Below are 26391 nucleotides of genomic sequence, written 5' to 3'. Positions count from 1 at the left end.
GGACCATACACACGAGGCCCTCACACACACACGTGGCCCTCACACACGTGGCGGCACCATTCTGTGGAAAATCGGGGTATTACTTGTAAACCATGGGGTTGTGCTTCTGCCAGATGGGAGCAGTTTCCGTGTGGATGTCCAACCTAAAGAACTTCCATGTTTGCTCGCTCACACTGGTGTATATTATCTCGTGTGAGAGAATCCGGATGATTCTGTCTCTGTCATAGTCTGAGGCGAGTGTCCTCTGAGTGAGATCCAATTCTCTTGCATGTGAGAATCGTATCCCAGTGGAGAAGATGGAGAACTTAAAGGGAGCCAGTTCCTCCATGTGGGGGATTTCCATGGCACCCTGTGAATGCAGCTTTGATGGAGAAATCGCCTTTTATTTTGTGTTATGCATGCTACTAAATTCCCTTCCATTATTGATTTTTGTTTTTCTCTTCTCCAGACCATCACCATGACGGCTGAAGAAACTGTGAATGTTAAAGAAGTAGAGATCACAAAGCTGATTTTAGACTTCCTCAATGCCAAGAAGCTGCACATCAGCATGTTGGCCCTGGAGAAGGAGAGTGGGGTGATAAATGGGCTCTATTCTGATGACATGCTTTTTCTCAGGTATGTCACAAAGTCTACAGCACATAACGGGGGGCTTATCAGCATTATGCCGGTGTCACTTACAGCTTTATTTTACATTGGATTTTCTATTTTCAACACATCAGATGAAAAGCGTCCCATATATTATTAGTATCTTGTGCCTTTAATGGATTCCGTCAGCCCAACCTAAGCACATAGCCTTGTGTGGGTGTAGCCCCTATACAAATTGCACCTTTAGTGTCTAACCACAGTCTCCGCTCTTCATAAACTAAAGTCTAGCCTAATATTCTAATTAGGGTAGTTGGTGCACCCTGGGTGTGGCCAAGAGGCTCCGCGCACTGTCCTGTTCCCCTGCCTCCTCAATAATGACGGACAGTGCTTGCCTGACTTTTCTCTGAAGACTTTGCTCACTTCCGGCAAGGCATTGCTGTCTATCACTCATGAGGGAGGCGTGGGAATGGGAAACCCTTGAGACGCACTGACCCTCTCTCACTCCCAGGGAGCACCGTGATGCAGGTTTTATAGGGCCTGTTTTTGTTATATTTCTTATATGTTAGGTGCTTGGTTTGTATTATCAGTTTGGGCTCATAGACACCAGTTACGGCTGGGGCTATATATTGTGCTTCTGCTTAAGACCTGCCAAAGACCACTCAATGTCGGCCTAGTGCAGATGACTTGTAGGGCGCCGCAACAAGCAACAATGTGTACTCTGGTTGTCCCCTTCACTGTACCTTGGGGGACGCATTATCCCCCAGTCACCGGCGGCGTTCTGTGATGTCGCAGTGGCGTTGAGCGATCTTTGGCCTGTGTAGCGCAGCCTTCCTTAATGATGGTAATGTATTGGGGGGGGGGGGTCTCCGCTGTCTGATCTTCTTTTCTTTGATAACCCACAGACAATTGATACTGGATGGTCAGTGGGACGAGGTCCTTCAGTTTATCCAACCACTTGAGTGCATGGACAAATTTGACAGAAAAAGGTAATTTGAGTTGGTAAAATGAAGGCGTAATTGTCAGTGTTCAGCATGTCCTGTCCACGTCTGATGGGCGCACCCCAGCATGTAGTGACTGTTCTACGTGCCTTGTGGACGTTCTGTAGTCTCTGGGGTGAGGGTATATACACACATGGATATTTTCATCTCCTCAGGTTTCGGTACATCATTCTGAAGCAGAAGTTTTTGGAAGCGCTGTGTGTGAACAATGCCATGTCAGCAGAAGAGGAGCCGCAGCATGTAAGCTATAAATGAGCTCACAATGTAGGTTTCTCCTCGAGCCGCCCTTGGGAAACGTGTTCTTCCCTCTTCATCTTCTGCCGTCATCCTACTGTGTGCCAAGTAATTCATTATGCAAAAAAAAAAAAAATTGGAAACTTGTTCAGAAGCCGATGAATAAAATATTTGTGCTAATTCAGCCAGGATATATGTGGACTTGTTTTAAGTTGACATTACACGTGCTGCCTTGTGTATACTGTCATCTGATGGCAGCATTCTGCATGGATCCAGCCATCCTCCTGTATAATGACCGTCCTGTGTGATGTGGATGCATTCACCGCCACCAGGAAAGATCAGGAATGGGAACCTTGGGGGTGAGGCCAGAGACATGAGCATGTCAGATGTGGGGTGTACCAAGGGGAGAGAAAGACCCCCTACGTCACGTGAGATACTGTGACTGTTGTGGAGAGCTGTACCAACCCATCTCACTTAATTCTGCTCAGTATTATTGTTTTATTTGAATTTTTATGACTTTATATTGAGCAGAATTAAGTCTGTTGACTAGTTATTACTGCTAATGCGTGTTATAATATGGTTTGTTATAATCCGTATTATTAATTGTAGCTGCAAATATAAACCATATAATTTATTGCTACTTGTAAAGTTTATACACAGCAGTGAAACATAATGCTCACGTTTTTGGCCCTTGTATTTTGATCAACAGATGCACAATAATAGGCTCAATAATGGAAGAGGGAGCTGATGGTTTTGTGCTCCATCATTGTATTCACCGGTATCTGCATCCCGAGAATGCAAATATCAGTGAAAATGATATGACAGGCAGAGGGCAGCCACATGGTGTGGGATACCCCTGCATAAAGCTGTTGGTCTGTCCTTGTCCGAGGGCCGCACTTTACCCAGGTTTGCACTATATTCATATAGAGGTCTTTAAAGGGCGTCTACCACGTCTAGTATGGAGGATGTCGGCAGATGTCACACCCCTGCCCTAATCTTTTTAATAGGATACAGAAGGTAGCTTCTTTCTAATCTCTTTATTTTATAATTGTGTGTGTAATATATATATATATATATATATATATATATATATATATATATATATATATATATATATATATATATATTACACACACATATATATATATTCTTTTCTATTTTACTTTCTGCACATGAATCTGAAGGCGAGGCAGCCATCTTGCCTGAGCTGAAGATAACAGCATTTTGAGACGTGGTTTGTGGCAGCCACACAGATTATTAAAACCCACCATTTTGATCTACCAGGAGAAAGTTCTGTCATCTGTGCAGAGGTCATTGTGCAGGGAGGGGGTGGAGGCGAGCTGTGACGCCACTTATTGGAAATGGTGGATTTTGCGTTATCGGCTGTGTGTGTATAATGCATACATGTGCACACATACCTGTGTATATATAGGTGTGTTTTATATTCACAATGTCATATTATTGAGATTCTTTCTTGGCTTTTTCCAACTGTGCTAACAGACAGATGTTGCGATGAAGTGTGATTTTATTGCCATTCTAGTGCCCTAGCCTAAACCGTATAAGTGTAGTGCTGATGGAACGAGCATCATGTCTGGCCAGCATTACACGTGCACGTTTTGGGATAGGGCTGTAGTAAAAGTTTAGTTTATTGCCACATCTGTGTTTTTACATGGTTGGAGAAAGTCATGCAAGAATCTCAAGAACTCTAGTTGTGTTTTTTGCAATAATGGCACGTCACCCACATCTCCCCCATAGTGAAACATTGGGTTTGCAATAAGCTGCAGTCACTGTGACTACCAGAAGTGACCGCGGAGCCCAAGACTGTGACCTGCTGTCTGACATGAACTATACAAGTGCAGCACAAGAACCATATAGGCAGCATTGAGAATGATTTACAAATGGAAGATGGTGCCTGTTTATTGCCTGGATGCCCATTTGGCTACCAATGTCCCAGTACTGAAAACCAGTCAGATCTCCGACATACAATATAGTAATGACGTGTGCAGGGGACAGATGTTTCCAGACAGACGGATCGCCCCAGTGATCAGGTTTCCTCCTCCGGTTACCCGTCTGCTGCATTACTCATATTTTACTCTCCGGACTCATTACTTAAATATAAGGGGGTTTTCAGTGGACAAAAGAATATTGCAAACGCTGCAGGGTTAATAATTAATGATGACTTGTTAGTTAAAATGTTAATTTGAAAGAGTGGGAGCGAATCCTAATATTGTTGTTTTTTCTTGTCCTGTGTTGCTGCAGCTGGAGTTTACAATGCAAGAAGCGGTGAAGTGTCTCCATGCCCTAGAAGAGTACTGCTCCTCTAAGGAGGACTACAGCAAGCTGTGCCTTCTGCTCACTCTGCCGAGGCTCACCAACCACGCAGAGTTTAAGGACTGGAATCCCAGCACAGCTCGGGTGCACTGCTTCGAGGAGTCCTGTGCCATGGTAGCCGAATTTATTCCTGCTGATCGGAAGCTAAGCGAGGCGGGCTTCAAGGCCAGCAATAACCGCTTATTCCAGCTCATCATGAAGGGCCTGCTGTATGAGTGCTGTGTAGAGTTCTGCCAGAGTAAGGCCACGGGAGAGGAGATTACAGAAAGCGAGGTCTTACTTGGCATAGACCTTCTTTGTGGTAATGGATGTGACGATCTTGACTTAAGTCTCCTGTCTTGGCTTCAGAATCTGCCTCCCAGTGTGTTTTCTTGTGCCTTTGAACAGAAGACACTGAGCATTCATGTGGACAAGCTGATGAAGCCCAGTAAAGCTGGCTATGCCGACCTTCTCACACCTCTCATCAGCAAACTGTCCCCATACCCGTCCTCTCCCATGAGACGGCCGCAGTCTGCTGACGCATACATGTCGCGCTCACTGAACCCAGCCTTGGATGGTCTCACGTGTGGGCTGAGTGGCCACGAAAAAAGAACAGTTGAGCCTGGAAATAAAAGCTCACCGATGTCTCACTCATTTGCTAACTTCCATTACCCCGGGGTGCAGAACCTCAGCCGTAGCCTAATGCTGGAGAGCTCGGACTGTCACAGTATCTACGAAGAGTCTTCTGAGAGGTATTTTTATGAAAGTGCTGAGAGTTTGGTGGATCAGTCGCCATTCGCAGGCAGCATGTATACCACCAGTAAATCACATACAGTCATATTCTCATCCAATTACATTGAAGTGGAAAGAAACAGTTACAAAACTCTACATGTGAACAGCAAAGTGAATTAGCGTTAAGGTTAATAGGAAGAGTCCTTTCAAAGGTGTTTTTTTTGTTGGTTTTTTTTAAGGAAAAAAGAGGGGGTTGATCCAGCTCCACAAAAATTCATTTCTTGTCTTTATTAATCCATATTAAAAACAGAAAGATGGCTGCATGCTCCCAAATGTTGCCAGCACGGGGAAAGAGCGACGCGTTTCGATCGGTAATGATCTTTATCCAAGCTCTTTTTTTTAGACAATTTTTCGGGCGTTTTCTGGTGTGCATCTGCTCAAAAAAAATGTTTTATGTCTGCACATAGCCTAAAGGTGCATTTACTATGCGAGTTGCATGAGTGGTGTGATGATTGCGATTCTACAGGAATCATAAGAGCATTATCAGGAGCTGAAAAGGAGGGGAGAGCAGGTGAGTAGCTAACTGCTGTATAGAAATCATTTGGCTGGACTGAGCTGACTGGTATGTTAGGAGTTAACTCCCCTCCTGGAATGTAACTACTGCAAGCTCCTTGGAAACTAGCTGTATGCCATGTTCGATAAAAACGCTCACAGTAGGTGAATGAAAGCATACTGAAAAAGCAACTATCTAAAACACTTTTATATCATGAGAAAACCCCTTTAAAGCGAACCTCATACGTGAGCTGCATGTATTGGGCACTGGGTATATGAACACAGTATGCTTGAAACATTTTTTTCAGACAAAAACATAGACTAGTTGGACAGACTGGTCCAGGAGGCTTCTCCCCGCCTGCTGCTCAATGAAGGTTTTTCTGAGGATTTAGCGGTAAACAATGTGGTGAGCGAACGTTCTCCGATATGGTGTTATCCGAGCTTGCTCGTGTGCCAGCAGAGTGACTTAAGCTGCACATCTCGTGGCTGTTCGACAGCAGCAACACATGCAGGGATTGCCTAACAAACAGGTCCCATAGCTGCGAGACATGCAGCTGCGCGACTCAAACATATTTTTCGAGCTTGGAGGACGCAGAAGTCACCCGGTTAGCGCCCGAGCATACTCGGATAACACCTTATCGGAGAACGTTCACTCATCACTAAGTGAAAACACCTAGGAATGGATGGTTTGTGTGGAGGCTTTTGGAAACTATGTCTACAGCTACCAGAGGGCAAAGACCACTAACTTGGTGGTGATCGGACACTAGACTGCATGCAAAGGGTATTGGGTTGTAGGCAGACAGCACAGAAATGGCCGACCGGCCGCTGCCTTTCCGCACACACACACTAGTGCAGTCATTATCTGCGCTGCTGAGTGAAGCACAAAGAAAAACAAACAAGATGGAAAGTTGTATTAGGGCCTGGCAGTGCTAAGTCGTTTTACAACCGCATTTAGTGGCCTCTTGAGAATGTTTCCAGCAGTTTGATTTGCAGGATATCGTCCATAAAAAGAATCCCTTCAATCATTCTGCACTGTGGTGCGTTCAGTCAGACTTCACATTTGCGATATCCATCAGGACGTGTAATGGATACTGTGATTCATCTTATTGTTCCAGCAGAAGTGAAACTCCTCAGGAGAAAGACATCCCAGGCAGTAGCGAGACCTTGTGCCAAAACATCAGCCCCGAGAACGATCTCCAGGCGGTGGCATCGGACGAGGGGCCAGGAAAACCAGAGAGGAATGAGGTAATGTTTCCCTGCAGAGTGATTGCATTGCTTTTTCCATGGCCTGAAGGCTTCTTCTGTGAGTTGGTGTAGGAAATTCTGTCAGTGCACATGTGCAGCTGGAGAACGTACATGTGCGCACTGGGATGGGCTGGGGGCATCATGTGGGCCCTTTAGGGTAGAGAGGGGGACATGCGATTCCTGGCCTCTTCTGCCACTCGTGGGTCTGGGATCACTGGATTAAAACATGAGCGTTAATTACAAATGTACAAAATAGATGGCATTTCTTCATATTTATCAAAATGGTCACCGCCACATAAAGTTTTTTCAAGTTACTACAACAAACTTAAATTTATTTTATTTGGATTTCTGTGATATTCCAGCACAAAGTAGCAAGTATTTGTGGAGTGTAAATGAAATGATATGTGTATTTTTCAGCGTATAAGACGACCCCCAACTTGTCGGGGGTCATCTTATACACTGGGTGTCGTCTTATACGGCGTGTGCAGGGAGCGGTCCCGGATGGTTCCCAGGGTATGGAGGAGAGGAAACCTTTAGGCCCTGAGATCCATATTCGTGTAAACAACAAAAAAAATAATAAAAATGATGGATATACTTGCCTTCCGACGGCCCCGGAGTTCTCCCGGCTGTCAGCGGTGCATGCGGTGGCTTCCATTCCCAGGGATGCATTGCGCACTGCAAAAGACCCCCAAAAGACCTACAGCAGTAGGTCTGTACCAGCTTTGCACATCTAGAGGCTGGCATTTTTGGCTTTTTCTCCTTTTTTGTAAACCAGCTCTAGCTTGGTGACATTGGATGGAGACATCTGTGAACAGCAATTTTTAAGTTTTACCACAGATTCTCAATGGAATTTAAGTCTGGACTTTGACGGGGCATTTTAACCCCTTTATGACCAGAGGTATTTGTTGTTTTGCCATATCATTTTTTGCTCTCTTTCCCAGAGCCATAACTTTATTTTTTGGTCAATATGGCCATGTGAGGGCTTGTTTTTTGCGGGACGAGTTGTACTTTTGAATGACATCAGTGCTTTTACCATGTCACGTACTAGAAAACAGGAAAAAATATTCCAAGTGCAGTGAAATTGCTTAAAAAGTGCAATCCCACAGTTGTTGTTTTTTTTTTTTTTTCGTTACCATATTCATTAAATGCTAAAACTGATCTGCCATTCTGATTCTCCAGGTCATTACAAGTACGCAGACAACAAACATGTCTAGGTTCTTTTTTTATTTAAGTGGTGAAAAAAAAATTCCAAAATTTGTAAAAAAAATAATTAAAAAAAAATTACACCATTTTCCGATACTCGTAGCGTTTCCATTTTTCGTGATGTCGGGTTGGGTGAGGGCTTATTTCTTGCGTGCCTAGCTATCATTTTTAATGATACCATTTTGGTGCAGATACGATCTTTCGATCGCCCGTTATTGCATTTTAATGCAATATTGCAGCGACCCCAAAAAAATGTAATTCTGATGTTTTTACTTTTTTTCTTGTTATGCCGTTTACCAATCAGGTTAATTTTTTTTTATATTGATCGGGCGATTCTGAACGCTGCAATACCATATATGTGTATATTTGTTTTTTTTTTATTGTTTTAGTTTGAATGGGGCAAAAGGGGGGTGATTTGAACTTTTTATATAGTAAAATTATATATATATATATATATAAATTTTTTTTTTTTTTTTTTTTTTTTTTTACATTTTTTTTAAATATTTTTCAAAACTTTTTTTTTTTTTTTTACTTTTGGCGTGCTTCAATAGTCTCCATGGGACACTAGAAGCTGTCATAATCCAATCGGCTCTGCTACACACAGGCAATGATCAGATCACCTGTATGTAGCAGAATTGCTCACTTGCTATGACCATCTGGCGGTGCTCACAGCAATCTGGCAGTGACATCCATAGAGGTCTGATGGAGACCTCTGGTTGTCATGCCACAAACCATCGGTGACCCATGATCACTGATGGGCGGGATTTCCGGCACGCTTTCCGGAAGCGTGCATTAAATGCCACTGTCAGAGACTGACAGCAGCATTTACCTAGTTAACAGCCATGGGTGGATCACGATTCCACCCATGGCTGTTCGAAACAGCTGACACAAGCTGGAAAAGGTGTGTGCTCAGTGCCATATCTCACATCAAATGGAGGGAGTCTGACATCGGTGTACTATTACTCCCGATGTCGGAAAAGGGTTAAACACATGAATATGCTTTGGTATAAACCACAAATGTCAAACTCTGGCCCACATGGCAAGTATATTTTATCCGGCATCACACTTTCAGCTGTATCGGCATTGTTGATACCAACACAGTTGAAAGCAATGATAGAGGAAGGAGCGTCAGCTGAATGCTCCCTCCCATCACTCCCTCTTCATCTTACGTCTCATCAGAGTGGGCACCATGACCTCATTACAACACTCCTGCTATGCTGAGTTGTGTAGAGAATCAGAAGAGACCAGAGCAGTGGAGGAACAAGAAGAGGTGAGTATTTTTTAATGTTGGGCCCATTATACTGTATGGCGCACTATTGGGGGGGGGGGGGGGTTATTATACGATATGGAGTACTGTTTGTGGTCATTATACTGTATGCAGGATTATGTGGAGTCATTATACTGTATGGAGCACTTTTTCTGGCCATTATACTGTGTGAAGGATTGTGTGAGGATTACAGTGGGGTATCATACTGTCACGGGGTAACTATACTTTGCCGGCGGATTGAGAGCGGACAATACAGTAGGGTCATCCTACCAAGCATGTGGAGGAATTCACTGTGGGGTATCTTACTGTGTTTGTTTGGGGTGCATTTTTGTTTGCATCATACTGTATTATTCAGGGTTTTTATCCTTTGTTATTGCATATTTAAATTAGGCTATATGCTTTTCACTGCATAGCAAGTGCCGGGGGGCCTGAGAGGTGAGCATGTCATTTTTTATTTTTTTAATCGCAACAACAGCATATGGGCAAATGTCTGTATGGAGTATCTTATGGGGCCATGTGCAGCATTATATGGGGCAAATGTCTGTATGGAACATCTTATGGGGCCATGTGCAGCATTATATGGGGCAAATGTCTGTATGGAACATCTTATGGGGCCATTTGCAGCATTATATGGGGCAAATATCTGTATGGAGCATCTTATGGGGCCATTTGCAGCATTATATGGGCAAATATCTGTATGGAGCATCTTATGGGGCCATGTGCAGCATTATATGGGGCAAATATCTGTATGGAGCATCTTATGGAGCCATTTGCAGCATTATATGGGCAAATATCTGTATGGAGCATCTTATGGGGCTATGTGCAGCATTATATGGGCAAATATCTGTATGGAGCATCTTATGGGGCCATGTGCAGCATTAGGTGGGACAAATATCTGTATGGAGCATCTTATGGGGCCATGTGCAGCATTATATGGGGCAAATATCTGTATGGGGCCATGTGCAGCATTATACGGGGCAAATGTGTCTGTGGAGCATCTTATGGGGTCATAATCAACATTTGTGCAGCATTATATGGGGCATATTTTAATATGGAGCCCATTGTAAACCTTATGGAGCATTATATGTGGCTCCTGATTCAATATGGATATTCAAAAACACTTAAACTACTGATGTCTCAATTAATTTTACTTTTCTTGGTATCTATTTTTATTTTTGAAATTTACCAGTAGCTGCTGCATTTTCCACCCTCGACTTATACTTGAGTCATTAAGTTTTCCCAGTTTTTTGTGGCAAAATTAGGGGGGTCGGCTTCTACTCGGGTCGGCTTATACTCGAGTATTTATGGTAGGTAAAAAAAAGTTGTACTTTGGTCACACTTCTTCCACATGCTAGCTGTGTCCCCTACATGGCTTTATTCAAATTGCACACGGAACTTGTAATGGCTTGCTTTCAAAAATGGGTTTATTCTTATCATTCTTCCATAAATATTAGAATTGTCAAGTATATGACTAATAGTTGTCCTGTGCACAGATTCTGAGCTGTGGATCTCTGCAGCTCCTCCAGAGTGACCATGGGTCTGTTGGCTTCTTCACTAAGTACTGCTCTCCCTGCTTGGGATGTCAGTTTAGGTGGACGGCCATGTCTTGGCAGGTTTGTGCTATACTCCTTCTTCTATTTGTAGGTGATAGATTGAACAGTGCTCCATGAGATGTTCAGAGCTTGGGCTATATTTTTTTTTTATACCTGACCCTGCTTTACTCTTCACAACTTTATCCTTGACCAGTCTGGTGTGTTCCTTAAGGTACCGTTACACTAAACGACTTACCAACGATCACGACCAGCGATACGACCTGGTCGTGATCGTTGGTAAGTCGTTGTGTGGTCGCTGGGGAGCTGTCACACAGACAGCTCTCTCCAGCGACCAACGATCAGGGGAAAGACTTCGGCATCGTTGAAACTGTCTTCAATGATGCCGATGTCCCCGGGTAACCAGGGTAAATATCGGGTTACTAAGTGCAGGGCCGCGCTTAGTAACCCGATATTTACCCTGGTTACCATTGTAAAAGTAAAAAAAAAAAAAAAACCAGTACATACTCACATTCCGATGTCTGTCACGTCCCCCGGCGTCAGCTTCCCGCACCCACTGTGTCAGCGCCGGCCGCAAAGCAGAGCACAGCGGTAACTGCTTTACGGCCGGCCGGCGCTGACACAGTCAGTGCGGGAAGCTGATGCCGGGGGATGTGACAGACATCGGAATGTGAGTATGTACTGTTTTTTTTTTTTTTTTTTTTTACTTTTACAATGGTAACCAGGGTAAATATCTGGTTACTAAGCGCGGCCCTGCGCTTAGTAACCCGATATTTACCCTGGTTACCAGTGAACACATCTCTGGATTGGCGTCACACACGCCGATCCAGCGATGACAGCGGGTGATCAGCGACCAAAAAAAGGTCCTGATCATTCCCAGCGACCAACGATCTCCCAGCAGGGGCCTGATCGTTTTTCGCTGTCACGCATAACAATTTCGTTAACGATATCATTGCTACGTCACAAAAAGCGTGACGTTGCAACGATATCGTTAACGAAATTGTTATGTGTGAAGGTACCTTTAGTTTTCATGATGCTGTTTGATCCCTATTGTTCGCAAACAACCCCCTGAGGCTTTCACAGAACAGCTGTGGTTATACTGAGAATAAATTACACACAAGTGGACTCAATTTACTAATTCTGTGACTTCTGGAGGCTGAATACAAAGTTTATGTCACACATTTCAGGTTTATATTTGTAAAATATTTAGAAAACCATGTATCATTTCCTTTACACTTCACAAGTACTTTCTACTTTGTGTTGGTATATCACATACATTCTCAATAAAATACATGTAAATTTGTGGGTATAATGTGGAAAAGTTCCGGGGGTATGAATACTTTTTTCAAGGCACTAATACATTTGATACAGTATAAATGTAAGGATACCTTTTTAAACTTTCATCCACACTCACTGAAAAGAGCATTTCAGTGATTTTTGTTTTTGTTTCTCCCTTTGGTAGCAATGATGTGTGATGAGTGCAGTAACATACCCCCTGGTCGCTGTCTTCCTCCGTTTTCAGCGCCGCTCTTCTCCTGCATTACGTGACTGCATCAGTGAGCTGTGAATTGCACGCTGAATGGAGCCCAGGTCATTTTTTACATTTTCTCCATGTAAGCCTATGAGAACTAGGCTACAGAGCCTACGCCTGAGTCTCATGGTCTGGTACTGAGAAAGTAACCTGCGCTCCACACCGCACACACTGCGTGATCCGTCAGGCTACAGATGCAGCCATGAGACGCCGGAGTGGAGCACCACTGAGAATGGCAGAAGACAGCGACGGTGAGTATGTTACTGCATTCGTTACACATGCACACATCATTGCTACCTATGGTAGAAACAAAAAAAAATTACGGGAGCGCTCCTTAGACTTTCCGTTCTTCTGCGTGCCTTCTGAATGCGTGTTTCTCTTTTGCTTACATAACACACCATTTTTCTGGTGCATTCATTCCATAAATGTACCCGGACATCTGTATGGTTTTTTTTTCCACATCTTCCATTTTCTATATTAAAGATGAAGCCTACTTTTATGTTAGAGCGGTCTCCTGAAGATGAGGAATCCTTACCCAGTGGCCATCTGTCATGATGTGGGCCACCACAGGGAAGTGCAGCACAGTCTTGGTAGTACGTGGCTTAGTGTCATTGTGAAGGAAGGACAGACTCCAGAGACACGTTTTTATAGCCACTAACTGGATCAGTTCTTACGTGAAAGACCCCCTTTATGTCCTCAGAGTACCCTAGAAGAATATGAGAAGATGGCTTTCCAAGATGACTGCTTTTAATAATTGTATATTATGTCATTCTATTATTTTTCTGGCTGCTTAATATTTTTGGGGGACTTACTCCAGATATTTATTTTCCATAGAATGACATTAGCGGCTTCTTCTGAACTTCTGTTGGTGTGATGTTTTTCAGCTGCGGGACTCCACGGAGCAGTTTGAGGAATATTACCGCCAGAAGTTGCGTTACCAGCAGCACCTGGAGCAGAAGGAGCAGCAGAGGCAGCTCTATCAGCAGATGCTGGTCGAGGGGGGAGTCAACCAAACCGAGGAAGCTGATCACCCCCAAAATCTCACTGAACAGTTCCTTAATAGGTAGGAATTACTAATCAGGACATTTGGATATATCAAACTTTTTGAGGACCTGATTTTTCATGTTTGTGCTTTCATGTTTTCCTCCCCTCTCTAAGAGTCGTAACTTTTTTATTTTCCATTGTCGTAGTGGTATGAGGGCTTGTGTTTTGCAGGGCAAGTTGTAGTTTTGAATAACACTGCTCATTTTACCAATCATTCAATGTACTGGAAAACACTTCCAAGTGAGGGGACATTGCACCAAAAAAGTGCAGTTTGTTTTTTGGGTCTTGTTTTTACAGCATTCCTTGTGTGGTCAAAATGACCCAGCAATATAATTCCCCAGGCCAGTAGGATTACGGCTGTACTAAGCTTCAATGTTAAGAAAATTTCAGAATCTTTTAAAAACAAAAAATGAATTTGAGTTTCCCATTTCCGAGACCCATAACATTGTTTATTTATTTTGATGTCCATGAAGCTGGGGGCTTAATTTTTGCACTCTGAGCTGTTGTTTTTATCAATGCTGTTTCGGTTTATATATGACATTTTTATCATTTTTATTGTATTTTCTTTTAGGGAAGAGTGGTGATCAAAAAGCGGCAATTCTATTTTTTTTTTTTTTTTTTGTGGACTAAGATGGCAATCACCGGGCCTTCAGAAGGCCCCTGGCTTCCATGGTAACCCATGGACTACTCACAATCATAGGGTCAATGAAAGCCATTTTGAATGCCAATGTCAGTGATAGACAGAAGCATCTAAATGGTTAATAGCAGCAATCAGCGCCCTCTCTGACTCCTGCTGTTACAGGCGGATGCAGGCTATGTAACACGGCTGGCATTTTCTGTATATGGAGCAGGCTGAACTCCTTAGCCCTCTCTATACAGCCATCAGTGACCTGTGATGAAAATTTTTGTTTCATGGAGTCAAGGGTTAATATACGGGTGCTTCTCACAAAATTAGAATATCATCAAAAAGTTAATTTATTTCACTTCTGCAATATAAAAAGTGAAACTCTTATATAGAGTCACTACAAACAGAGTGATCTATTTCAAGTGATTATTTCTGTTAATGTTGATGATTATGGCTTACAGCCAATGAAAACCCAAAAGTCATTATCTCAGTAAATTAGAATGATTAACAAAAAACACCTGCAAAGGCTTTCTAAGAGTTTAAAAAGGTCCCTTAGTCTGTTTCTGTAGGCTCCACAATCATGGGGAAGACTGACAGATGTCCAGAAGGCAGTCACTGACACACTCCACAAGGAGGGGAAGCCACAAAAGTTCATTGCTAACCGCCTCAACACATTAACTATCCCCAGGGGCGTATTTGGCCTTTATGCTGCCCTAGGCACTTTTCGTGGTCGCCCCTTACTGACGTCACATACTGAGTCTGTGCACACGATATCTATATAAGGCAGATCTACTCTGTAAAATGCTTTAAAAAGCGCTAATTAAACACTAAAAGAATGAATGTCTGCACCTGCTGCGCACACATTCAGTCTTTTGAGCATTTTTTTAACACCTTCAGCTTTTCAAAGTCACCAAGAGATTAAAATAGGTGACCTAACCATTGCTTCAGTGAGGAGAGGCCTAGTGATATAGAGACATGCTGTCTGCTCATTCACCCTCCTCTTTACTGAAGGCGTTCAAAGGGAAGCCAAGAGCAGACGGGTAGCAGGAGTCAGAGCGAGCCTGCAGCCCATTGTGTGCACCCACACTGACACCTGGAGCGCGCTGCTGCACTCATCCAGTGTCGCTGGTTTCACACTTACGTTTTTTTCAAATCAGGTAGAATCCAGTTACTTCAGGTTGCTCCCTGACACCATTAAAGTGAATGGACAAAAAAAGGGTGCTGGAAGGATCAGGATTTGGCTGAAAAACCTGATTTTACCTGACTTGGAAAAAAAACACAAGTGTGGAACCAGCCTCAGTGAGTAAGTGCAGACATGCAAGCTGATTTTAGACAACACTCACTTTTACTAACGGAGCGCTGACAATAAAGACAAGCTTTAGTATACAAATACAAGAGTGCTGCAAAACACCCTCATTTGCATATTAAATAAGGTAGATTTAACTTTATAGCACCAATAAAAACTATTCTGTAGGCATATGCCCCCTAATCCCCATTCTAAAGCATCAGCCTCCCCAAATCCCCAGACTGCATAGCACCAGCCTCCCCTGTTCCCCAGTATATAGCAGCACCAGCCTCCCCTGTTCCCCAGTATATAGCAGCACCAGCCTCCCCTGTTCCCCAGTATATAGCAGCACCAGCCTCCCCTGTTCCCCAGTATATAGCAGCACCAGCCTCCCCTGTTCCCCAGTATATAGCAGCACCAGCCTCCCCTGTTCCCCAGTATATAGCAGCACCAGACTCCCCTGTTCCCCAGTATATAGCAGCACCAGACTCCCCTGTTCCCCAGTATATAGCAGCACCAGCCTCCCCTGTTCCCCAGTATATAGCAGCACCAGCCCCCCCTGTTCACCAGTGTATAGCAGCACCAGACTCCCCTGTTCCCCAGTATATAGCAGCACCAGACTCCCCTGTTCCCCAGTATATAGCAGCACCAGACTCCCCTGTTCCCCAGTATATAGCAGCACCAGCCTCCCATGTTCACCAGTATACAGCAGCACTAGCCTCCCCTGTCACCAGTATAAAGCAGCAGCCTCCCGTCACCAGCCTCCTCTCACCAGTATACAGCACAGCCTCCCATCACCAGCCTCCTCTCACCAGTATACACCAGCAGCCTCCCATCACCAGCCTCCTCTCACCAGTATACAGCACAGCCTCCCGTCACCAGCCTCCTCTCACCAGTATTCAGCACAGCCTCCTCTCACCAGTATACAGCAGCAGCCTCCTCTCATCAGTATACACCAGCAGCCTCCCATCACCAGCCTCCTCTCACCAGTATACAGCACAGCCTCCTCTCACCAGTATACACCAGCAGCCTTCCGTCAACAGCCTCCTCTCACCAGTATACAGCACAGCCTCCCGTCACCAGCCTCCTCTCACCAGTATACAGCACAGCCTCCCGTCACCAGCCTCCTCTCACCAGTATACACCAGCAGCCTCCCATCACCAGCCTCCTCTCACCAGTATACACCAGCAGCCTTCCGTCAACAGCCTCCTCTCACCAGTATACAGCACAGCCTCCCGTCACCAGCCTCCTCACCAGTATACAGCACAGCCTCCCGTCACCAGCCTCCTCTCACCAGTATACAGCACAGCCTCCCGTCACCACCCTCCTCTCACCAGTATACAGCAGCAGCCTCCCCCCATCTTCAGCTCTGTGAGCGCTCACCTGCTCCTGTGTCCTCCCATGCAGTCTTCCTCCTCTGCTGTGACGTCTGCAGTGAGAGATGATCTCATCTTCCTCACATGCAGACGCTTCAGCACCTCGGATACAGGGACCTCTCTGACCCCGGAAGTTGCGGCGCCACTACTTCCTCGGTCTGTCAGCTCCCTGCATGTAAGTTAATATGGAGGAGCCCCCTCATGACTCCGACCCTCCCCCCCCCCCCCCCCTCCCCCTCCGAAAAGACAACAGATTTCCTGGATTGTCTAACGGAAGGGAAAGGTGGTTGGAAAAAAAAAAAGAAAAAAAAAAAGTTCTTCTCCGTCTTGGTGGCGGCCCCTGCAGGCCAGCCTCCTAGGCACGTGCCTCGTGGCAAATACGGCCCTGATGATCCCTGTGTTGCCCATTCAATTTTTTTACCATAGCCGGGTTCTTTGTATCATGTTCTCACACACTTTATGCAGTTAATAGCCCTCTGTGTCTGTCTGCACTGTTACATAATTAGGCTGATAACCGCTTCATGCAGCTTTACATAAACACCTGATTTCTTACACTATGGCTGGTCCGAACAACGAAAGTAATTGTACCATTCACCACTCGTGTCTCCCCTTTTCCTAATAGATTGTAAGCTTGCGAGCAGGACCCTCATTCCTCTTGGTATCTGTGTTGATCTATGTGTTTATTGTTATGCTGTAATGTCTATTGTCTGTACAAAAATGTAAAGTGCTGTGTTGGCGCTATATAAATGAATTTATTATTATTATTATTATTATTATTATTATTATTATTATTAAAGAAGCTGAATGTTCACAGAGTACTGTATCCAGGCATATTAATGCAAAGTTGAGTGGAAGGAAGAATTGTGGTAGAAAAAGGTTCACAAGCAACTGGGATAACCGCAGCCTTGAAAGGATTGTTAAGAAAAGGCCATTCAAAAATTTTGGGGGAGATTCACAAGGAGTGGCCTGCTGCTGGAGTCATTGCTTAAATTATAGAATACACAGTACACCCAATAATCATAAGGATACTAGTAATAACTTATTATAGAAAATAACACGATAGCCAAAACCATCAAGGTGCACTGTGAGAAAGTGCAATGGAAAAACCACTGCGAAAGGAGAACCAACAACCAACGTATTACATCATGGACTAATTTAAAACTTCAATAAAACCAAGGCGGGGAATATGAAACATATATGGCTTTATTATTAGGGTGCCTATGATTACATATCAATAAAAAGAATTTTATATATCAATCCATTTATATACACAAAAAATTACATAAAAAAATAATATATAAAAAGTAATTAAAACGATGCTCACACTGACAAATTATATATGAGGAACAAAATTATATCTCATTATAGTATTAGAACCACCAACAGGATAAAATATATGTCTCCAGCAAAAATTATTTTATAGCTGCACCAGAAGTTTAAATGCAAAAAGAAGGATATATATAAAAAAGAAAAAGAGGGAGAAAAATGGGCTCAGTATTTCATGTGATAGTATAGGGAGACAAAAAAAGGAATATATGATTGTATACACAGCTGTGTTGCATATAGTAAATAAAGTGACAAGTGCGACCACTTGGCTGGTTACAATACCACTACAGTATCTCACAACCTATGTGTAAAAAGGAAAATCCTACAATGCTTAAAGAACTATATAAAAAAAAACTATAAAAAAACAAATATTGTATATATGTCACACAAAGTGATGTGCAAAATCCGCCAATAAAAGTGACCCAGTGCAATACAAAAAGGGGGGGAGAAAGAACCAATCAATCTAAATCCACATTCCTTCTACTATGCTCAATCAATATCTGTTCCTGGGAGCCTCAAGAACCAAGTGAAGAAAATTTCAACCAGAGTTGTACTGGTGATAGAAGTAAAGTGTGCTTGTGCAATATACTAATTAGGCTGTCATGGTGCTAAAATCTGAGACTAGATAGTGCCACGCTGATAGTCGCTCTGTACCTGAGGTGGTTCTGCCAGTGTGCGCGTTACCCGACGCGCGTTTCGGAACGTATGTTCTTTCCTTCGTCAGGAACCCCTGACGAAGGAAAGAACATACGTTCCGAAACGCGCCAAGTGGTCGCACTTGTCACTTTATTTACTATATGCAACACAGCTGTGTATACAATCATATATTCCTTTTTTTGTCTCCCTATACTATCACATGAAATACTGAGCCCATTTTTCTCCCTCTTTTTCTTTTTTATATATATCCTTCTTTTTGCATTTAAACTTCTGGTGCAGCTATAAAATAATTTTTGCTGGAGACATATATTTTATCCTGTTGGTGGTTCTAATACTAGAATGAGATATAATTTTGTTCCTCATATATAATTTGTCAGTGTGAGCATCGTTTTAATTACTTTTTATATATTAATTTTTTATGTAATTTTTTGTGTATATAAATGGATTGATATATAAAATTCTTTTTATTGATATGTAATCATAGGCACCCTAATAATAAAGCCATATATGTTTCATATTCCCCGCCTTGGTTTTATTGAAGTTTTAAATTAGTCCATGATGTAATACGTTGGTTGTTGGAGTCATTGCTTCAAGAGCCGCCACATACAGACAAATCCAGGATATTGACTATAAGTGTCACATTTCTTGTGTCAAGCCACTCATGACCAATAGACAACGCCAGACGCATCTTACCTGGGCCAAGGAGAAAAAGAACTGGACTATTTCTCAGTGGTCCAAGGTGTTGTTTTCAGATCAAAGTAAATTGTGCATTTCATTTGGAAATCGAGGTCCCAGAGTCTGGAGTTAGGGTACCGTCACACAGTGGCATTTTGATCGCTACGATGGCACGATCCGTGACGCTCCAGCATCGTAACAATATCGCTCCAGCGTCGTAGACTGCTGTCACACTTTGCAATGTACGACGCTGGAGCGATAATTTCATGACGTATGTGCGATGTAGAAGCCGTTGGTTACTATGCGCACATCGTATACAATATCGTTCACACCTTTGTTACACCATGCGATCATGCCGCCACAGCGGGACACTAGACGACGAAAGAAAGTTTCAAACGATCTGCTACGACGTACGATTCTCAGCGGGGTCCCTGATCGCAGGAGCGTGTCAGACACAGCGAGATCGCTGGAACGTCACAAATCGTGCCGTCGTAGCGATCAAAATGCCACTGTGTGACGGTACCCTTAGAGTGGAGAGGCCACAATCCAAGCTGCTTGAGGTCTAGTGTGAAGCTTCCACAATCAAAGATGGTTTGGGGAGCCATGCCATCTGCTGGTGTAGGTCCACTGGGTTTTATCAAGACATAAATGCAGCACAGGGATTTTTAGAGCACTTCATGCTTCCCTCTGCCGACAAGCTTTTTGGAGATGGAAATTTCTTTCTCCAGCAGGACTTGTCACCTGTCCACACTGCTGAAAGTACCAATACCTGGTTTACAAACAATAGTATCACTGTGCTTGATTGGCAGCAAACTCACCTGACCTTAACCCCATAGAGAATCTATGGTGTATTGTCAGGAGGAAGATGAGAGACACCAGACCCAACAATGCAGACAAGCTGAAGGCTGCTATCAATGCAACCTGGGCTTGCATAGCACCTCAGCAGTGCCACAGGCTGATCACCTCCATGCCACGCCGCATTGATGCAGTAACTGATACAAAAGGAGCCCGACCAAGTATTGAGTGCATTTACTGAACATACATTTCAGTAGGCCAACATTTCAGATTTTAAAATCTTTTTTCAAGCTGGTGTTTTAAAGTATTCTAATTTACTGAGATAATGACTTTTGGGTTTTCATTGGCTGGAAGCCATAATCATCAACATTAATAGAAACAAACACTTGAAATAAATCACTCTGTGTGCCATGACTCTATATAATATGAGTTTCACTTTTTGAATTGAAGAACTGAAATAAATTTTACTTTTTGATTATATTCTAATTTTGTGAGACGCACATGTATGTACTATGATTTGGGGCTACTTTTTTTTCTTTTTTTTTTTTTAGTGGGGAAAAGCCCTTTAACAAATATATTAGACTGATCTGCAGTACTCTGCGGCGGTCACTACACATTGAACACTGTTCTTTATTGCTCATCTGTATAGATTTGTTTATGAATCTGCTCAGAACTCGCTCGTTCCCCTACATATGTATATGTTCAGTTAAATCTTGGTTAAACTTTAGAATTGTGTGGGGTTTTTTTTATAGTGGTTTGCAGCAGTCTCATAACTGCATTGCTTTGTATTTTTAGCATATGGCTATGTCCTTTTCTTCTAATTTAGGTCTATCAAAAAATTGGGTGAGCTGAATGTTGGAATGGAGCCTGTTAGTGAAGAGACACAGGTGAAGAGTCATCAACACAATGGACCCAGAGACAGCAGCTCATCTGCCACCAACGGGCCGTCGCCTTTATCCTCTTCTGTAGCAAGAAACCTGCAGCCTGATGGACAGACCATACATACAAGCACCCCTAGGAAACGAGGCGTTGATGCCCTCATACCATTTCCAGAGGAGTCGCCCGTCTTTGGATCTGCAGGGTTAGTAATGTCCCTCAGTGTTTGTACATGTGGTAGTGCTGCAGATTGGAGGGAGGACTGCATGTAACAGCTTATGGACTGTTTAACACTTACATATGGAGGGGAAGAATAAGGAAATAATCTTACTCTTATTAATCAGACTTCTGAAAAGAAAAATAGCTTCAGGGCCAGTTTTAGCTTTTCTTCTGCTTGAGGTGAAAGTTGAAATGGCGTTCACCTTCTCCCATCAACCTCCAGCAGCCGGTTAAATTGACTTGCGCATCATCAGAGGTTTTTGTGGCTGGTGAATGGCATCACATCTGGTGCAGCCTGAAGCTAAGCAGCAAAAGCAGGTATGTTTCATAGATTTTTGTTCTTTTTGGTAAATCCTAGGACAATATTTTGACATGACAACCCCTTTAAATAAAAGTTGAGAAGATATCTGTGGACAATTTCCGTGCTGCTGAATAGATTGAGATGTAAATCCAGATAGCATGTGATAGAAAAGTAGTGGTTTTATTCTCGACGCGTTTCGAAGTTGCAAATTACTTCTTCATCAGGAGATGACCACATGTGCGGAAATTGTCCACAGATATTCTCTCAACTTTATGCTAAACGGTCACGGGCTAAGCCGTGGAACTGCTACAGCTGATACACATACTTTATGCCTTAACAACGGATATATCAGGTTAGTATAATCTGATAAAAACACTGTCTATCAGATAAGACCCTGTTTGTGCTATTTTCTCCAACACCTTCATTGATTAACTCCTTTAAATGAACCTATATGAACCTCAGATCAGCGGCTGACATGAGAGGCTGATATAACTTTTGTATATGCAGACTATAAAATATGTAGACCCATGTAATGTCTGTCGGGGTGTATATGATTTCAGTATGGTCTAATCGGCCCTCTATAGGAATCATATATTCTCTAGTCATATTAGCCCCCACTACTCATGTTATAAAAGCCTGATGAAGCTTATATGAATCGGTCCTGCAGGTTACAATCACATATTATCATACAGTAATCGCCTCCATTCCCCATTGTGTAATAAATCATGAGAAATCAACCTCAGGTGATGGGCTCCATCCCTGTCCCTCAAGCTCAGAGGGTCCTAAGCTATCCCTGTTCCCTAGTTTACACTTAATGTTGGAGACTCGTATCTTGCTATGCTTCTGTATAGGTATGTGACGGAAGTGTATAGGAAAACACAAAAAACTTTCTAGAAAGGGGAAATAGACAGGGATAAGCAAAAACTGCAATCATACAAATACACTCACAAAATAAGCGAGCGTAAATCAAGGGAACAGTAGGAGGGACAAATTAAATGGGAATAGGATTAGGATAAACACACAATACCAAATCCACTCAGATATCTCATGAAAACAACACCAACTGACTGCTACTAATTCAGACTACTCCTTCACCACTAAACCAGGAAGTTGCAAACTATCACCAGCAATTCCCTAGTATGAGTGCTGAGCATATGTACCTGAGAGGAGTGGCCAACACAGAACAGCTGAGACAATTGACTCCAAGAGATAAACCGAACTGATTAGCCCTTGCAATAACAGAGCAAGGAACACTGGCACTGCTAAAATAAGGATGAAGCAGATCTAGTAAGTGCAGGGGGTTTGTGTAACCAGACGCCACGATCTTCTGGTCCCTCTCTGTTGCGTTATCCCTGTGATCCCACTTATGTCAAGAGTCATCTTTTTTTTTCTGTCAAAATAGCCATTTTTTTCTCTATAATTATTTATTGCCTCGTCACTATTCTTTCTTTAATTCTCTAAACCCTTTCTTTTTTTTCATTCATTGTGCCCCTTACAGCTCTATTTTGCCATAGTTGTTTCCTCCTGTTTCTCCCTTGGTTATTCCCATAGGGTATATATTCTGCACAGGTCATATTCAGGATGCTTATAAACGTGTCCCATTTACTTTGTGTAATTTTATTTCTCAGTGTGATAAGGTGGGACAACATCCTAAGACCACCTCTCAGCCATTGGAAATTTGCCTTCCTGAAGTTTAATGTCCTCCTAGCCCCTCTACTACACATCTTATTAAAGGATACATGAAAGCTTATTATTTTGTGGTCACTGTTACCCAAGTATCCACCACTCCGTGTATATTTGATATTCTGTCCTGTCAGTTGGTTAAAGGGAACCTGTCACCCCCAAAATCGATGGTGAGGTAAGCTCTCCGTCATCAGGGGCTTATCTACAGCATTCTGTAATGCTGTAGATAAGCCACCGATGTAACCTGAAAGATGAGAAAAAGATGTTGGATTATACTCACCCAGGGGTGGTCCCGCTGTGGTCTGGTCAAATGCGTGTCTCAGGTCCGCTCCGGCGCCTATCTTCATTTCATGACGTCCTCTTCTGGTATTCACGCCGCGGCTCCGGCGCAGGCGTACTTTGTCTGCCCTGTTGAGGGCAGAGCAAAGTACTGCAGTGCGCAGGACCGCCCCTGGGTGAGTATAATCTAACCTCTTTTTCTCCTCTTTCAGATAACATCGGCGGCTTATCTACAGCATTACAGAATATTATAGATAAGCCCCTGATGACGGTGAGCTTACCTCACCATCGATTTTGGGGGTGACAGGTTCCCTTTAATATTCGGTCTAGCAGTGCCCCCTCTTGTTGGGTCCTGAACCAGTTGTGAAAATTAATTGCATTTCATTGTTGTCAAAGACCTGTCTCCTTTGCTGGATCCGCAGGTTTCTGCTCCCCAATTTATATCTGGGTGGCTGAAGTTCCCCATAGTAATGACTTTTCCCTGATTTTAATTTAATTCCTCCATCTTGTTAGTGAGGCTTCTGGCAGATACGTAACTATAATGGGTGCAGTGGTTGCAATTGTGCCCAGGCCTTGTAGCCCGGGGGTCTAAAAGGTCTATCTGGTCCATAGGAAAAGAGTATTACTATTAAAGACCTGTGAATGTTCAGGATCTTGTTGGAGGTTTTGCATCGGGGCCCACAAGTTCCGCTTCTGGCATTGATGTACATGCTCTTTATGTATTTCTCTACCCCTGCTCAGTGTAGTGACTTCCTAACCGCTCCCCCGTGCCACCCCACTTTCATTACTTATGCCCAGGTCGCTGTCTACACTATCTTCCGCTTCTGTGCAATAATTGCCCTTCCCCACGGCCTTGAGTATAAACAGTGGGGAAGGGCAGAAATGATCTTTTAAGCTGCTTTTTTTAAATTTTATTTTATACTTAATGGCTAAAACCCGTTACCAGTATAAATACTCTTAACCCATCTCTGTAACCTCTTGCATAATTTTTCTTTGCAGTGGGAAAGTTGAACCAGGCCTTGAAGAACCTGTAAGTGCTGGAGCAAGAAAAAGTTCAGAGGTGAGAGGTTACAAACAGTAAATACTAGGGTACTTATTTAAAGGGTTACTTACCAGACCCAGGGTCCCATTGTATCCCATTCCTTTGTGGTGAATGTATTTTAACCCATTTAGAACAATTAATGACGCGCACAAGATGCTTAGAGGGAAATATTTTCAATATTGCTCAAAATATTTTGTTGAGATTTGAATTGTGACCTTGGTTTACAAGTTGTGTTTGTTTTTGGTCTTTTTATGTTTTGACCCTCCTGTACATGTGTGTTTGTATCTGGCTTTGTTTCTCTCCGCTGTGCTCCAGAGACACTGGAGGAAAATGCTGATTCCTGGCCTTTCTTAGGGAATAGGGCATCTGTTACCTGTCTCCCTCCACTGAATATAAAAACCGATGCACAGAATTGCTATTAGTTGTATCTCAGACATAAAACAATAAGTTGCACACAGCTGACATCCAGCATGTTAATCTGGCTTAACCCCTTAAGCACCCAGGGATTTTTCATTTTTGCACTGTCGTTTTTTCCTCCCCTTATTCCAAGGGCCATAACTATTTTTCATTGATCTTGTCAGCCTATCCACGTGACAGCTTGTTTTATTAATACGTTTTAGTTTTGAATGAGGCCATTCATTTTATCTTACAATGTACTGGGGAAAGGGGGAAAAAAATAAGTTAAATTGTGTGGGGAAAAAAAACACATTCCCACCATTGTTTTGGGGGTTCATTTTTACGTTGTTCATTGTGCAGTAAAAAAAATAAAATAAAATGATCAGGCAACATTATATGCCCCTGAAAATTCAAAATTGACAGCTGATCCATGCCGCCCGATCCCCAGCCAGCATGTAACAGACCGTGGCTGTATGATGTAACTCTGAAATGCTGCGGTGTCTCTGCGATAAGCATAGTGAGTGACAGGTGTCGCCCTATAATCGCACACCGGACAGGACCTGCTACTCCAGGGCAGCGGGTGGGAGAAGATGGCGGAGACTCATCTGTCTGACTAGTCGATTGCTGGCGGCCACTAAACTATGCTCCTCTCTGAAAGGCTCCGGTGTTTCACAGTTAAACATATATGGCTTAAATCGTGCAGCTTGGGTCTAATACAGTTGCTGTGAAACCGGCAGATAAAACCATTTATTATGATTATTATTAATCCCTTCATGACCGGCGGTATTTTCGTTTTTGCGTTTTCGTTTTTACTCCCCTTCTTCCCAGAGCCATAAGTTTTTTGTTTTTTTTTTTGTTCAATATGGCCATGTGAGGGCTTGTTTTGTTTTTGCAGGACCAGTTGTACGTTTGAATGACATCATTGGTTTTAACATATCATGTCTTGGAAAACGGGAAAAAATTCCAAGTGTGGTGAAATAGCAAAAAAGTGTAATTCCACAGTTGTTTTTTGTTTTTCTTTTTTGCTAGGTTCCTTAAATACTAAAACTGACCTGCCGTTATGATCCTCCAGGTCATTACGAGTTCACAGACACCAAACATGTCTAGGTTCTTTTTTATCTAAGTGGTGAAAAAAAAAATAATCCAAAGTTTGTTAAAAATAAATAAATGCGCCATTTTCCGATACCAGTAGCGTCTCTATTTTTTGTGATCTCTGGTTGGGTGAGGGTTTATTTTTTGAGCACTGAGCTGATGTTTTTAATGGTACCATATTGGTGCAGATAAGGTCTTTTGATCGCCCGGTATTGCATTTTAATTTAATTTTGCGGCAATCCTAAAAATGTAATTCTGGTGTTTTGCCAGGAGGCGCTCATAGGAATCCGGCAGGGACATCCATAGAGGAGACCTCTGGCTGTCATGCCAACCCATCGGCGACCCGTGGTCATGTGATGGGGGTCACTGATGGGTGGGATTTCCGTTGCGATTGCCAGAAGCGCGTGTTAAATGCCGCTATCAGAGGTTGACAGCAGCATTTAGCATTTTAATAGCGGCGGGAGGATCACGATTCCACCCGTGGCTGTTCAAAGCAGCTGACATGTGCCAGGA

The 26391-nt window shown here is 43.1% G+C and overlaps 1 protein-coding gene across 2 annotated transcripts in view; it reads left to right on the top strand.

The window, feature by feature from the left end:
• Positions 1-26391, top strand: part of WDR47 (WD repeat domain 47) — a 68149-nt gene that overhangs the window by 25239 nt on the left and 16519 nt on the right. Inside the window, exons 2-9 of one of the 2 annotated variants that reach the window (XM_069737325.1) lie at positions 449-615; positions 1488-1571; positions 1739-1823; positions 4077-4879; positions 6527-6656; positions 13092-13270; positions 20817-21071; positions 24348-24408. In XM_069737325.1, coding sequence (XP_069593426.1) covers positions 458-615; positions 1488-1571; positions 1739-1823; positions 4077-4879; positions 6527-6656; positions 13092-13270; positions 20817-21071; positions 24348-24408 — 1755 coding nt within the window. In that variant the 5' untranslated portion in view covers positions 449-457. The remainder of the gene's footprint in view (positions 1-448; positions 616-1487; positions 1572-1738; positions 1824-4076; positions 4880-6526; positions 6657-13091; positions 13271-20816; positions 21072-24347; positions 24409-26391) is intronic. The other variant, XM_069737326.1, reaches the window with a different exon arrangement.

Source organism: Ranitomeya imitator, chromosome 8 (genome assembly GCF_032444005.1).
Source record: "Ranitomeya imitator isolate aRanImi1 chromosome 8, aRanImi1.pri, whole genome shotgun sequence".
NCBI lineage: Eukaryota > Metazoa > Chordata > Amphibia > Anura > Dendrobatidae > Ranitomeya > Ranitomeya imitator.
The sequence above is the reverse complement of the archived record's forward strand: the minus strand, read 5'-3'. Positions and strand labels throughout refer to the sequence as shown.